The sequence below is a fragment of the Bufo gargarizans genome, chromosome 2, assembly GCF_014858855.1.
Source record: "Bufo gargarizans isolate SCDJY-AF-19 chromosome 2, ASM1485885v1, whole genome shotgun sequence".
Taxonomy (NCBI): Eukaryota; Metazoa; Chordata; class Amphibia; order Anura; family Bufonidae; genus Bufo; species Bufo gargarizans.
In genome coordinates this window covers 491393964-491409980 of record NC_058081.1, presented here as the reverse complement: position 1 = coordinate 491409980, position 16017 = coordinate 491393964, and the positions used below count along the sequence as shown (strand labels likewise).

Below are 16017 nucleotides of genomic sequence, written 5' to 3'. Positions count from 1 at the left end.
GGAACATATAAAGTACATTATTCATCTCCTGATGTGTTGCATTCATTGTTTTTTTCTAGCCCTAACCTCATTATCTTTTATAACTTATTCTAAAATACTGAAGATCATCTGTTGTTACGAGCAATTTGCTTGCTGCATTTCAAGTAAATGAATCGAAGACATCTATTGTAGACTGTAAGTTCTGTACAAATTGGAAATATTTGTTATTTTGTTTTCTTAACAAAGACTACAATTACGTAGCAGCTGCTAGCATGCATAGAACGCTGTGCCACAGCATTGTTCGTTAGTTCCTTTGGCAACACATGCGAAGTAATGCGTTCACCACATGCTTCTCAACAATGCTTCCATTTGCACAATGGCCCAGCACAGAACAAACTCCAACAGTGTAACCCGCCTCTGCAAATTTCTCTAAAATCCTATACTTCACTTACCAGGTTTGCAAGAATATAATGATATCCGACAATGTTTTTTTCTAGCTTGATGATCTGCAAGGAAGAGAAATCTGGTTAATTACTATCACAGCTTCACTGAACACATTGTGGAAAATTGTGTAGGCGTTCTAAAGCCTTGCATAACTGAATGTGTGGTCAGAAAAAATAATGACATGAGAACATAATGAACCGGAGAATGGCTTAAAGGGGTATTCCCATTTCAGACATTGATGGCGTATCGCTAAGATATGCCATCAATGTCAGATAGGTGTGGGTCCCACTACTGTGACACGCTCCTATTCAAGAATGGACCTCCTAAAGTCAAGTAGAATGCATGAGCAAACTCGGCCAAATCCCATTCCGTTCTACGGGAGTTCCGAAAATAGCTGAGCACTCGGCTATTTCTTGCAGACCCATAGCTGAGAATAGATAGACAGCCATGCATGCAGGGTGTGTTCTCCATTCAGCACCATGGGGCTCCTATAGAAGTGAATGGAATGCACACCACACATGCGCAGAGTGCTGTCCTTTACTTCTGGAGAAATGAGCAGGTCCCAGAAGCGGACATTGATGGCATATCCTTTAAAAGAGACAGAAACAACCAGGTGCCATATACAAGGGATGGAAATATCATAACTCATGGAGACCCAGTTTATGTAGAGAGTCATATTGCCAGTGCCCCTGGGAAAAAGTATGCAAAACGGTACATTAAAGGGGTTGTTGGTTCTCCCAAACACAATGTGCCCCAGTGACACTTATAACCTCCATTCACTGCGGAAGTTGCCAATGAGAAAACTGGAGGACGTCCAACCGAAAGAGTTGGAACTGAGATGTGGGCAGCAGGTACGTATGCTTCCCTCAACAGGTCCGACGGGGGGGGGGGAAGCTGCCGAAATTTCTTTAAAGCTGGAGAACCCCTATAAGGGTACATCCACAGATTTAGCAATGGATGTGTGGCACAAAACGCGAGCAAAACCACAGCACAAACCGCATGGTTTAGATGCTGTTGTTACTGCCACAGAAAAGGCTGTGGATTTCACCCACTCCATTGCAAAGGGTGACATGCGTGTTTAAGATCCGCAACGTAAATTGAAATTCTGCAGACTTCAAATCTGCACCACAGGTCTATTTGCTCTGTGGATTTTTTATACAACGTGTGGATGAGATTACTTAAAATGTACAATGCTGTAGGCCTGCTGCAAGAAAATCCACTACAGCAAATATGCGGCATATCCATCATATGGGAACATACCTTAAACGTTGTGCAAAGATTTGATGCCTAATTTTCTGCAACTGGAATTCTGCTCCATACAGTTGAGTAGAGTTTGCAACACATGCATGGGTTTCTGCAAACCACATTAGATGAGTAATTTCTGCAACAAATCTGCCACTTGTGAATATACCTTAACTGTCTCTTGGCTGCTGGGTCAGGATCATAGCAGGTACAGAACTGTGCTTGTTAGCATTACAGAACTGAACTATGCATAGTCCAATATCAGCTTCAGTGATGGTAACACAAATATTCCCTATTCATAACAGTTCCTATCTCCAGTGGGTCTCAGATTGTAATTTTACTACAGTTTCATAAGAAACAAATGATGAATAGGCTGTCATGTGTGTACATGAGTACTAATACTATTTCTGGCCATTATATGACTTAGTAGTCTGCATTTATCAGCCAATTTACCCTCTGCAGGCTCTACCTCTATTTGTCAGGTTTTCCCTGAGCTAGTAGGTGGAGACTAGCTACTATTATATCTTCCATACACAGCACAGAGAGAAGAGGAGATTCTGTGCATAGCTTCTATAGATGAGCAAATCAAAGTGAACAAAGTGGAATTTTGATCCAAATTTCAGGGAAAAAAATGTTTTGCACAGAATCCGAATTTCCTGACGCTTCGTGGAAACGAATCACATTTTTTCCTAAAACGGCTGCTGCAAGTGTTAGGAGATGGAGCAAAGAACTCTGTGAACGAGGGATCACCCACAATGCCATGCATGCAGCCAATCAGCAGCCAGCCAGCCCTGTGATGTCACAGCCCTATAAATAGCCTCACCTCTACACTATGTCACCTTGCCAGTCTGTGGCCTCCCCATGCTGCTGCTGCCACCTCCACATTCTGTCATTGTGCTACTCTGTGGCCTCCTCATGCTGCTGCTGCTGCCACCTCCACACTATGTCATCTTGCCAGTCTGTGGCCTCCTCATGCTGCTGCTAACTTAACACTATGTCACTGTGCCACTCTGTGGCCTCATCATGATTCTGCTAACTCAACACTGTCACTGGGCCACTCTGTGACCCCTCATGCTGCTGCTAACTCAACACTATGTCACTGGGCCACTTTGCGGCTTTCTTATGCTGCTGCTGCTGCCACCTCCACGCTATGCCACCTTGCCAGTCTCTGGCCTCCTCATGCTGTTGCTGCTGCCACCTCTACACTATGTCACCTCCACATTCTGTCATTGTGCCACTCTGTGGCCTCCTCATGCTGCTGCTGCCACCTCCACACTATGTCACCTTGCCAGTCTGTGGCCTCCTCATGCTGCTGCCACCTCCACACTATGTCACCTTGCCAGTCTGTGGCCTCCTTATGCTGCTGCTAACTCAACACTATGTCACTGTGCCACTCTGTGGCCTCCTCATGTTGCTTCTAACTCAACACTATGTCACTGGGCCACTTTGCGGCTTTCTCATGCTGCTTCTGCAGCTGCCACCTCCACACTATGTCACCTTACCAGTCTGTGGCCTCCCCATGCTGCTGCTTACTCAACACTATGTCACTGGGCCACTCTTTGGCTTCCTCATGCTGCTGCCACCTCCACACTATGTAAATAGACCACTCTATGGTCTCCTCATGCTGCTGAAGCTGCCACCTCCACACCATGTCATCTTGCCAGTCTGTGGCCTCCTCATGCTGCTGCTAACTCAACACTATGTCACTGGGCCACTCTGTGGCCTCCTCATGCTTCTACTAACTCAACCCTGTCACTGGGCCACTCTGTGGCTTCCTCATGCTGCTGACACCTCAACACTATGTGAATGGGTCACTCTGTGGCCTCCTCCTGCTGCTGCCATATCCACACTATGTCACCTTGCCAGTCTGTGGCCTCCTCATGCTGCTGCTGCCACCTGCACTCTATGTCACCTTGCCAGTCTGTGGTCTCCTCATGCTGCTGCCACCTCCACACTATATAAATGGACCACTTTATGGTCTCCTCATGCTGCTGCCACCTCCACACTATGTCATCTTTCCAGTCTGTGACCTACTCATGCTGCTGCTAACTCAACACTATGTCACTGGGCCACTCTGTGGCCTTCTTATGCTGCTGCTCCTGCTGCCACCTCCACACTATGTCACCTTGCCAGTCCAGTCTGTGGCCTCCTCGTGCTGCTGCCAAACCAACACTATGTCACTGGGCCACTCTGTGGCTTCCTCATGCTGCTGCCACCTCCACACTATGTAAATAGAACACTCTATGGTCTCCTCATGCTGCTGCTGCCACTTCCACACTATGTCACTTTGCCAGTCTGTGACCTCCCCATGCTGCTGCCACCTCCACATTATATAATCTTTCCAGTCTGTGGCCTCCTTATAGTGCTGTCACCTCCACACTATGACACCTTGCCAATCTGTGGCCTCCTCATACTGCTGCTAACTCAACACTATGTCACTGGGCCACTCTGTGGCTTCCTCATGCTGCTGCCACTTCTACACTATGTAAATGGGGCACTCTATGGTCTCCTCATGCTGCTGGTGCTGCCACTTCCACACTATGTCATCTTGCCAGTCTGTGGTCTCCTCATGCTGCTGCCACCTCCACACTATGTCACCTTGCCACTCTGTGGTCTCCTCATGCTGCGTCCAACTCTGCGTCCAACACTGTCACTGCGCCACTCTGTGCCCTCTTAATGCTGCTGATAACTCAACACTATGTCATTGGGCCACTTTATGGACTTCTCAAGCTGTTCTCCCAGCCTCCCCACTCCATGACTGGGCCCCTATTTAGCCTTTTTGGCCTGGTTGATATAATTTTTTTGACCCTTCTTCTAATCTGTCAGAAGGAAGGAAAAATTTGATGCACAACAGATCCTGTCTGTGTAGCAGCTGTAAGGCCTGTATGGTCCCATCAGAATTCGGTTATGATTTGGTAGCCAAAAGCAGGAGTAGATAAAAAACACAAAAGACATGCAAATATTTCAGTCACGTGTCATTTCTGTTTTGGATCCACTACTGTTTTTTTGTTTTTTTTTTGGCTTTAGCAATACTGATGGATTACTGACCAAATGCTGACAGAGGGAGGATGCTCAAAAGACAGGAACCGTTTTTTGGGGGGTTATTGTTCTGACGGATCTGAGGTAGGGCAAAATAATCAGTGACGTCAACACAAACTTGCTGCTGACACCCTCTCCACTCTGTTAGGGGGTCTCTAATTGTATAGACGTTTAATAGAACAGGTTCTGTAGACATCTATGTAGAATCAGCTGACAACGGTGTAAAAGGAGCGTGCTCTTTCATGCTACAGTAGGATCTTGGACCTCTGCACGGTTCTTTATACCTGGCACTAACATTGACCTGTAAGGCTGAGTTCACACTTGAGTTATTTGGTCAGTTTTGGCCCCGAAAAATGCCCAAATAAGTGAAGTGTGCAGTGATTCTAAGAGCGACGCCTGTCATATGCATATCATACTGACTCACAGTATTGTTTCACTACTACAGAAGACTCCCTATGCGTGTTACTGCAAGGCACAGTGTTCTACACCACTATACTGGCTCTCTGCAGCCAGGAAATAGCTGTTTTTTAATTGGCCTCAAATAAATTCGGATCAAATCTAATCTTTTTGGAATATTTGGCGAACCGGCTCAAATAGAATTTTTGAGAAATTCGCTCATCTCTAATAGCTTCAGAAGCAGTAGCACGGAGGACGTTTTACAACAGTAATGAACAGTGTAGATGAAGTGAGATAGAAATGTTATAAAAGCCAGCAGCAGCATTTTTCTGTGCCTGTGCTTCTGTTTTCCTCCAGCAGCTCACCCCTCCTTTTTTCCTTCCCTTCTCCACAGACTTCTATGGGCAACATTAAACTGGTTCTCTCAATGAGATAATAGTCCATGTCGTCTCTCAAGGCATATTTTAGCTATGAATTGAGGGTAATTGTCCATTTCAGGATGCAGAAGGAGGGGAAGAATAAGTCACATGTTTCTCTAATAAGATAAAATATTAAATATCTTGCTTGTACTATTAATTTATGCAAAGTTTGCTAAAATTACATTGACCATTTAAAGCAAACCTGTCAGGTGATTTCTGCTGCCATATCTGGGAGTAGGATTTGATAGAGGGAGAGAATGTGAGCTCTGTGTCACATAGCATTTAGAGCAGGATTTATGAGTACAAACAGAGTCCTGGTTACTGTAACACACAATATGATTGTCAGCTGTCCGGTGTCAGTGTGTACAGAGAAACTGTCAATCACTGTGTGTAGGCGGAATAATCAGGACTCTCACTGTCTCTCCTAGGAGTCCTATCAGGGTTTACTCAGAAATCTTGCTCCAAATCATATAAAAATCTATATATCACAGAGCTCACCTTTACTTCCTTGATCAGATAAGAAGCAAAACTCACCAGACAGATTTTCTTTATGTATTCAGCCAATTTAAATAAAGTTGGTAGCCATTGTTCCAAACATGTTTTAACTTAGAAGTAGTCAGATGTCTTTGCGGATAATGTTAACACTACCTGGGTGAGGATGGCATTCAGTCGTTCCGACTCACAATCTATTACAACCTGACGATCTTTGCTTTTGTCCAGATCCTGAAAGAGCAGGCGGTAGCCTTCCTCGGTGGTAGTGAGTATGTTCACTGCTGTCACTTGCCAGTTTTTCTCTGCTGCTGTATCCAGTACTTTTTGGAGGACAGATAGTCCTGGAAATAGAAGAGTTATAAGAGATGAAGTTATGAATCACCATGTACTTTCTGCCATAGGATAAAAAAATGTGACGAAGCAATTACTTATACTACTTTGCCAATAGAACTGGCCTGAGGGGAACAGCCTGCCTCAAATTTAGACCTTTGCAATTTAATATTGATCACTTCTAGTAATATTCATAAAAATGACATATTCTGCAGCGCTATACACAGGATAGACTTACATAAATGTCTATATCTAAAGTAAAGATTATGGGGAACATTTATCAAACAAGACAGCGAACGTACGCCAGGTATTTGGCGTAAAAATGTCGCACAACGTTCCAATTGTGACCTTTTTTTTGGAGACATTTTGGAGATATGCCACTTTTCAAAATGGTCTATGTTTATGGCAGAAAAGTGTGATTAGACCTGAATTATGGCACATTTACTATCTGCGACCCTAGAAATGCGGGAAAAGTCTCCTCCTATACTAGGACGCCCCCCCTGGTGTATTTTCTAAGACTAAGTCATGCGACACAATTCAGTTGCACCAAATACATGAAAATTGTGATTCATTTCATAAATTTGGTGCAACCATACAATGCAAAAACAGACCTAAAAGTGACATGACATCGATCTCAAATGAAACACCACTCAGACAAGCTTACATGACACTATTGTACCTCCACATGTCTTTGCTTTCATAAAGATCAATGCAAAGGTTCTTTCTATCATAATCATATGTAAAAAAAAAAATTACGGTTCCATTGAATGCGTTATTACAGACATTCTGTTTTAATACATCACGTCTATGGAGGAATACATCATTTACAGTGTCCTATGAAAGCTCTGCAATGTTTATATTGTAATTACTATAATATATATATATATATATATATATATACTAAACCTGATTCATCCTTTCCTCCGCTAATGACTATGATCTTATGCCAGACTTTGACCAGGATCCATCTTACCTCGGTCTGCATCATAGATGTACACAAACTTTTTCCACTTGTAAAATTCGATAACACTAATAAGAGCGTCCTGTAGTTCCGGTCTTAGCTGTAGAACAAACTGATTGGATGTGGCTACGGGGAAGCTGGGGGTGATAAAACAAACGTGGAGAGCACCACAGAATGATGTCAGCATGTTGACTGTCTTCCGATCATAGAATCCAAATATGGCGTACACTCCCTTGGCGAACTGTGAACAAACTGAGAAATGGAGAATGGAGGTCAGAAAGCTGTCCATATGACAGGGATATAGTGTACAATATGTGTGTATTATATATAGTGTATTATGTATAGTGAAACTAGTTACGTTAGTTTTATAATGATCAGGGTAATGATATGCTGCTACTATTAATGGCTAACAATAATTATTCATAATAATAGTGTTAGGACCTGCCTGATATTAAATGGGTTGGTCACTTTCTGTCGACTGTTGACCAATTTATATGTGAAATGTTATACAGCACTTGCTAGTATAGTCTTTATTGTTATTCTGCACCATTTGCTATATTTCATAAACCATATTCCCTTGTTGGACAAATCTTATTTGCTGTCTGCATAAAGGTCCTGTCCATAAGATGGCGGCTGCCATTACTTAACTTCCTCTATTCTAACAAACTGAACGTGCACTAAACTCCCCAGAGAGCAAGTGTGGGTGACAGGTGCAATGTATTGCAATGGAGGAGATTGAGTGATTTGCCTGGTCACATGACCCTCCCTCAGCAGCCATTTTATGGACAGGAACTCTGTGCAGCAAGGGGACATACCTTATGAAATGTAGAAAATGTTGCAGAATTTCAATAAAGACAATATTAGTGTCATATAATCATCTTACAAACAGATTGGTCAACAGAAGCCAGAAAGTCGCCAACCCCTTTAAGAATGAACATATAGTGCTTCCAATCACATCTAATAATAATGAACAAGTTGGGATTGTGGTCTCGTGTTGACATTGTTGCAATTTGTGGGTCACAATTAGAGTTGAGCGAACACCTGGATGTTCGGGTTCGAGAAGTTCGGCCGAACATCCCGGAAATGTTCGGGTTCGGGATCCGAACCCGATCCGAACTTCGTCCCGAACCCGAACCCCATTGAAGTCAATGGGGACCCGAACTTTTCGGCACTAAAACGGCTGTAAAACAGCCCAGGAAAGGGCTAGAGGGCTGCAAAAGGCAGCAACATGTAGGTAAATCCCCTGCAAACAAATGTGGATAGGGAAATTAATTAAAATAAAAATTAAATAAATAAAAATTAACCAAAATCAATTGGAGAGAGGTTCCATAGCAGAGAATCTGGCTTCCCGTCACCCACCACTGGAACAGTCCATTCTCAGATATTTAGGCCCCGGCACCCAGGCAGAGGAGAGAGGTCCCGTAACAGAGAATCTGTCTTCATGTCAGCAGAGAATTAGTCTGCATGTCATAGCAGAGAATGAGGCTTCACGTCAGCCACCACTGCAACAGTCCATTGGCATATATTTAGGCCTAGCACACAGGCAGAGGAGAGAGGTCCCGTAACAGAGAATCTGGCTTCATGTCAGCAGAGAATCAGTCTGCATGTCATAGCAGAGAATGAGGCTTCACGTCAGCCACCACTGCAACAGTCCATTGGCATATATTTAGGCCCAGCACACACACAGGCAGAGGAGAGAGGTCCCGTAACAGAGAATCTGGCTTCATGTCAGCAGAGAATCAGTCTGCATGTCATAGCAGAGAATGAGGCTTCACGTCAGCCACCACTGCAACAGTCCATTGGCATATATTTAGGCCCAGCACACACACAGGCAGAGGAGAGAGGTCCCGTAACAGAGAATCTGGCTTCATGTCAGCAGAGAATCAGTCTGCATGTCATAGCAGAGAATGAGGCTTCACGTCAGCCACCACTGCAACAGTCCATTGGCATATATTTAGGCCCAGCACACACACAGGCAGAGGAGAGAGGTCCCGTAACAGAGAATCTGTCTTCATGTCAGCAGAGAATTAGTCTGCATGTCATAGCAGAGAATGAGGCTTCACGTCACCCACCACTGCAACAGTCCATTGGCATATATTTAGGCCTAGCACACAGGCAGAGCAGAGAGGTCCCGTAACAGACAATCTGGCTTCATGACAGCAGAGAATCAGTCTGCATGTCATAGCAGAGAATGAGGCTTCACGTCACCCACCACTGCAACAGTCCATTGGCATATATTTAGGCCTAGCACACAGGCAGAGCAGAGAGGTCCCGTAACAGACAATCTGGCTTCATGTCAGCAGAGAATCAGTCTGCATGTCATAGCAGAGAATGAGGCTTCACGTCACCCACCACTGCAACAGTCCATTGGCATATATTTAGGCCTAGCACACAGGCAGAGCAGAGAGGTCCCGTAACAGACAATCTGGCTTCATGACAGCAGAGAATCAGTCTGCATGTCATAGCAGAGAATGAGGCTTCACGTCACCCACCACTGCAACAGTCCATTGGCATATATTTAGGCCTAGCACACAGGCAGAGCAGAGAGGTCCCGTAACAGACAATCTGGCTTCATGTCAGCAGAGAATCAGTCTGCATGTCATAGCAGAGAATGAGGCTTCACGTCACCCACCACTGCAACAGTCCATTGGCATATATTTAGGCCTAGCACACAGGCAGAGCAGAGAGGTCCCGTAACAGACGATCTGGCTTCATGTCAGCAGAGAATCAGTCTGCATGTCATAGCAGAGAATCAGGCTTCACGTCAGCCACCACTGCAACAGTCCATTGTCATAAATTTAGGCCCAGCACCCAGGCAGAGGAGAGAGGTCCCGTAACAGACAATCTGGCTTCATGTCAGCAGAGAATTAGTCTGCATGTCATAGCAGAGAATCAGGCTTCATGTCAGCCACCACTGCAACAGTCCATTGGCATATATTTAGGCCTAGCACACAGGCAGAGGAGAGGTTCATTCAACTTTGGGTAGCATCGCAATATAATGGTAAAATGAAAATAAAAATAGGATTGAATGAGGAAGTGCCCTGGAGTCCAATAATATATGGTTATGGGGAGGTAGTTAATGTCTAATCTGGACAAGGGACGGACAGGTCCTGTGGGATCCATGCCTGGTTCATTTTTATGAACGTCAGCTTGTCCACATTGGCTGTAGACAGGCGGCTGCGTTTGTCTGTAATGACGCCCCCTGCCGTGCTGAATACACGTTCAGACAAAACGCTGGCTGCCGGGCAGGCCAGCACCTCCAAGGCATAAAAGGCTAGCTCTGGCCACGTGGACAATTTAGAGACCCAGAAGTTGAATGGGGCCGAACCATCAGTCAGTACGTGGAGGGGTGTGCACACGTACTGTTCCACCATGTTAGTGAAATGTTGCCTCCTGCTAACACGTTGCGTATCAGGTGGTGGTGCAGTTAGCTGTGGCGTGTTGACAAAAGTTTTCCACATCTCTGCCATGCTAACCCTGCCCTCAGAGGAGCTGGCCGTGACACAGCTGCCTTGGCGACCTCTTGCTCCTCCTCTGCCTTGGCCTTGGGCTTCCACTTGTTCCCCTGTGACATTTGGGAATGCTCTCAGTAGCGCGTCTACCAACGTGCGCTTGTACTCGCGCATCTTCCTATCACGCTCCAGTGCAGGAAGTAAGGTGGGCACATTGTCTTTGTAGCGTGGATCCAGCAGGGTGGCAACCCAGTAGTCCGCACAGGTTAAAATGTGGGCAACTCTGCTGTCGTTGCGCAGGCACTGCAGCATGTAGTCGCTCATGTGTGCCAGGCTGCCCAGGGGTAAGGACAAGCTGTCCTCTGTGGGAGGCGTATCGTCATCGTCCTGCCTTTCCCCCCAGCCACGCACCAGTGATGGACCCGAGCTGCGTTGGGTGCCACCCCGCTGTGACCATGCTTCATCCTCATCCTCCTCCACCTCCTCCTCATCCTCGTCCTCCTCGTCCTCCAGTAGTGGGCCCTGGCTGGCCACATTTGTACCTGGCCTCTGCTGTTGCAAAAAACCTCCCTCTGAGTCACTTCGAAGAGACTGGCCTGAAAGTGCTAAAAATGACCCCTCTTCCTCATCCTCCTCCTCCTCCTCCTGGGCCACCTCCTGTTCCATCATCGCCCTAAGTGTTTTCTCAAGGAGACATAGAAGTGGTATTGTAACGCTGATAACGGTGTCATCGCCACTGGCCATGTTGGTGGAGTACTCGAAACAGCGCAACAGGGCACACAGGTCTCGCATGGAGGCCCAGTCATTGGTGGTGAAGTGGTGCTGTTCTGTAGTGCGACTGACCCGTGCGTGCTGCAGCTGAAACTCCACTATGGCCTGCTGCTGCTCGCACAGTCTGTCCAGCATGTGCAAGGTGGAGTTCCACCTGGTGGGCACGTCGCATATGAGGCGGTGAGCGGGAAGGCCGAAGTTACGCTGTAGCGCAGACAGGCGAGCAGCGGCAGGATGTGAACGCCGGAAGCGCGAACAGACGGCCCGCACTTTATGCAGCAGCTCTGACATGTCGGGGTAGTTGTGAATGAACTTCTGCACCACCAAATTCAGCACATGCGCCAAGCAAGGGATGTGCGTCAAATTGGCTAGTCCCAGAGCTGCAACGAGATTTCGCCCATTATCACACACCACCAGGCCGGGCTTGAGGCTCACCGGCAGCAACCACTCGTCGGTCTGTTGTTCAATACCCCGCCACAACTCCTGTGCGGTGTGGGGCCTGTCCCCCAAACATATGAGTTTCAGAATGGCCTGCTGACGTTTACCCCGGGCTGTGCTGAAGTTGGTGGTGAAGGTGTGTGGCTGACTGGATGAGCAGGTGGAAGAAGAGGAGGAGGAAGCCGAGAAGGAGGAGGTGGCAACAGGAGGCAAAGAATGTTGCCCTGCGATCCTTGGCGGCGGCAGGACGTGCGCCAAACAGCTCTCCGCCTGGGGCCCAGCTGCCACTACATTTACCCAGTGTGCAGTTAGGGAGATATAGCGTCCCTGGCCGTGCTTACTGGTCCACGTATCTGTGGTTAGGTGGACCTTGCTACAGATGGCGTTGCGCAGTGCACACTTGATTTTATCGGATACTTGGTTGTGCAGGGAAGGCACGGCTCTCTTGGAGAAGTAGTGCCGGCTGGGAACAACATACTGTGGGACAGCAAGCGACATGAGCTGTTTGAAGCTGTCTGTGTCCACCAGCCTAAATGACAGCATTTCATAGGCCAGTAGTTTAGAAATGCTGGCATTCAGGGCCAGGGATCGAGGGTGGCTAGGTGGGAATTTACGCTTTCTATCAAATGTTTGTGAGATGGAGAGCTGAACGCTGGCGTGTGACATGGTTGAGACGCTTGGTGACGGAGGTGGTGGTGGTGGTGTTGGTGGTACATCCCCTGTTTGCTGGGCGGCAGGTGCCAACGTTCCTCCAGAGGCGGAGGAAGAGGCCGAGGCGGCAGCAGCAGAATAGGCCGAGGCGGCAGCAGCAGAAGAGGTAGCAGGGGGAGCCTGAGTGACTTCCTTGGTTTTAAGGTGTTTACTCCACTGCAGTTCATGCTTTGCATGCAGGTGCCTGGTCATGCAGGTTGTGCTCAGGTTCAGAACGTTAATGCCTCGCTTCAGGCTCTGATGGCACAGCGTGCAAACCACTCGGGTCTTGTCGTCAGCACATTGTTTGAAGAAGTGCCATGCCAGGGAACTCCTTGAAGCTGCCTTTGGGGTGCTCGGTCCCAGATGGCGGCGGTCAGTAGCAGGCGGAGTCTCTTGGCGGCGGGTGTTCTGCTTTTGCCCACTGCTCCCTCTTTTGCTACGCTGTTGGCTCGGTCTCACCACTGCCTCTTCCTCCGAACTGTGAAAGTCAGTGGCACGACCTTCATTCCATGTGGGGTCTAGGACCTCATCGTCCCCTGCATCGTCTTCCACCCAGTCTTGATCCCTGACCTCCTGTTCAGTCTGCACACTGCAGAAAGACGCAGCAGTTGGCACCTGTGTTTCGTCATCATCAGAGACATGCTGAGGTGGTATTCCCATGTCCTCATCATCAGGAAACATAAGTGGTTGTGCGTCAGTGCATTCTATGTCTTTCACCGCTGGGGAAGGGCTAGGTGGATGCCCTTGGGAAACCCTGCCAGCGGAGTCTTCAAACAGCATAAGAGACTGCTGCATAACTTGAGGCTGAGACAGTTTCCCTGGTATGCATGGGGGTGATGTGACAGACTGATGGGGTTGGTTTTCAGGCGCCATCTGTGCGCTTTCTGCAGAAGACTGGGTGGGAGATAATGTGAACGTGCTGGATCCACTGTCGGCCACCCAATTGACTAATGCCTGTACCTGCTCAGGCCTTACCATCCTTAGAACGGCATTGGGCCCCACCATATATCGCTGTAAATTCTGGCGGCTACTGGGACCTGAGGTAGTTGGTACACTAGGACGTGTGGATGTGGCAGAACGGCCACGTCCTCTCCCAGCACCAGAGGGTCCACTAACACCACCACGACCATGTCCACGTCCGCGTCCCTTACTAGATGTTTTTCTCATTGTTATGGTTCACCACAACAACAAATATATTATTTGGCCCAATGTATTGTATCCAAATTCAGCGGGATATAAATTTGAGGCCTAGTATTTAGGCGCTGGGTGACCGGTATGGATTTAGTGACAGAATTAGACTTGGAAATGCACAGAAGCGTGTGTGTGAAGTTATTCTGAATGACCCAATGTGCACCTTGAATATTATATACCCTTTTTGGGATAGATTTCAAATAGCTCTGATATAGCAGGAACCACTAAATTATGAAATTGCTAAATTGGGAATTGTACTTCAACCCAGAACAAAAAATGTGCTTTGACGGGCACTAAATAACTTTCCCAGCTACAACAGTACAGCGGTAACGAGAGATTTAGAGGGATTTAAATTTGAGGCCTAGTATTTAGGCGCTGGGTGACAGGTATGGGTTTAGTGACAGAATTAGACTTGGAAATACACAGTAGCGGGTGTGTGTGAAGTTATTCTGAATGACCCAATGTGCACCTTCAATATTATATACCCTTTTTGGGATAGATTTCAAATAGCTCTGATATAGCAGGAACCACTAAATTATGAAATTGCTAAATTGGGAATTGTACTTCAACCCAGAACAAAAAATGTGCTTTGACGGACACTAAATATCTTGCCCAGCAACAACAGTACAGCGGTGGGTAACGAGAGATTTAGAGGGATTTAAATTTGAGGCCTAGTATTTAGGCGCTGGGTCACCGGTATGGATTTAGTGACAGAATTAGACTTGGAAATGCACAGAAGCGTGTGTGTGAAGTTATTCTGAATGACCCTATGTGCACCTTCAATATTATATACCCTTTTAGGGATAGATTTCAAATAGCTCTGATATAGCAGAAACCACTAAATTATGAAATTGCTAAATTGGGAATTGTACTTCAACCCAGAACAAAAAATGTGCTTTGACGGACACTAAATATCTTGCCCAGCAACAACAGTACAGCGGTGGGTAACGAGAGATTTAGAGGGATTTAAATTTGAGGCCTAGTATTTAGGCGCTGGGTGACAGGTATGGGTTTAGTGACAGAATTAGACTTGGAAATACACAGTAGCGGGTGTGTGTGAAGTTATTCTGAATGACCCAATGTGCACCTTCAATATTATATACCCTTTTTGGGATAGATTTCAAATAGCTCTGATATAGCAGGAACCACTAAATTATGAAATTGCTAAATTGGGAATTGTACTTCAACCCAGAACAAAAAATGTGCTTTGACGGACACTAAATATCTTGCCCAGCAACAACAGTACAGTGGTGGGTAACGAGAGATTTAGAGGGATTTAAATTTGAGGCCTAGTATTTAGGCGCTGGGTCACCGGTATGGATTTAGTGACAGAATTAGACTTGGAAATGCACAGAAGCGTGTGTGTGAAGTTATTCTGAATGACCCTATGTGCACCTTCAATATTATATACCCTTTTAGGGATAGATTTCAAATAGCTCTGATATAGCAGGAACCACTAAATTATGAAATTGCTAAATTGGGAATTGTACTTCAACCCAGAACAAAAAATGTGCTTTGACGGACACTAAATATCTTGCCCAGCAAAAACAGTACAGCGGTGGGTAACGAGAGATTTAGAGGGATTTAAATTTGAGGCCTAGTATTTAGGCGCTGGGTCACCGGTATGGATTTAGTGACAGAATTAGACTTGGAAATGCACAGAAGCGTGTGTGTGAAGTTATTCTGAATGACCCTATGTGCACCTTCAATATTATATACCCTTTTAGGGATAGATTTCAAATAGCTCTGATATAGCAGAAACCACTAAATTATGAAATTGCTAAATTGGGAATTGTACTTCAACCCAGAACAAAAAATGTGCTTTGACGGACACTAAATATCTTGCCCAGCAACAACAGTACAGCGGTGGGTAACGAGAGATTTAGAGGGATTTAAATTTGAGGCCTAGTATTTAGGCGCTGGGTCACCGGTATGGATTTAGTGACAGAATTAGACTTGGAAATGCACAGAAGCGTGTGTGTGAAGTTATTCTGAATGACCCTATGTGCACCTTCAATATTATATACCCTTTTAGGGATAGATTTCAAATAGCTCTGATATAGCAGAAACCACTAAATTATGAAATTGCTAAATTGGGAATTGTACTTCAACCCAGAACAAAAAATGTGCTTTGACGGACACTAAATATCTTGCCCAGCAACAACAGTAC

General features: G+C 46.1%; 1 protein-coding gene across 4 annotated transcripts in view; it reads right to left on the bottom strand.

Annotated features, from left to right (window-relative positions):
* Window positions 1-16017, bottom strand: part of GRIA1 (glutamate ionotropic receptor AMPA type subunit 1) — a 294490-nt gene that overhangs the window by 108343 nt on the left and 170130 nt on the right. For 3 of the 4 annotated variants that reach the window (XM_044277881.1, XM_044277880.1, XM_044277882.1), the window contains exons 3-5: window positions 7315-7554; window positions 6168-6352; window positions 432-485 (exon numbers count right to left, since the gene is read on the bottom strand). In XM_044277881.1, the coding sequence (XP_044133816.1) occupies window positions 432-485; window positions 6168-6352; window positions 7315-7554 (479 nt within the window). Of the gene's footprint in view, window positions 1-431; window positions 486-6167; window positions 6353-7314; window positions 7555-16017 lie in introns of those variants that run through there. The other variant, XM_044277884.1, reaches the window with a different exon arrangement.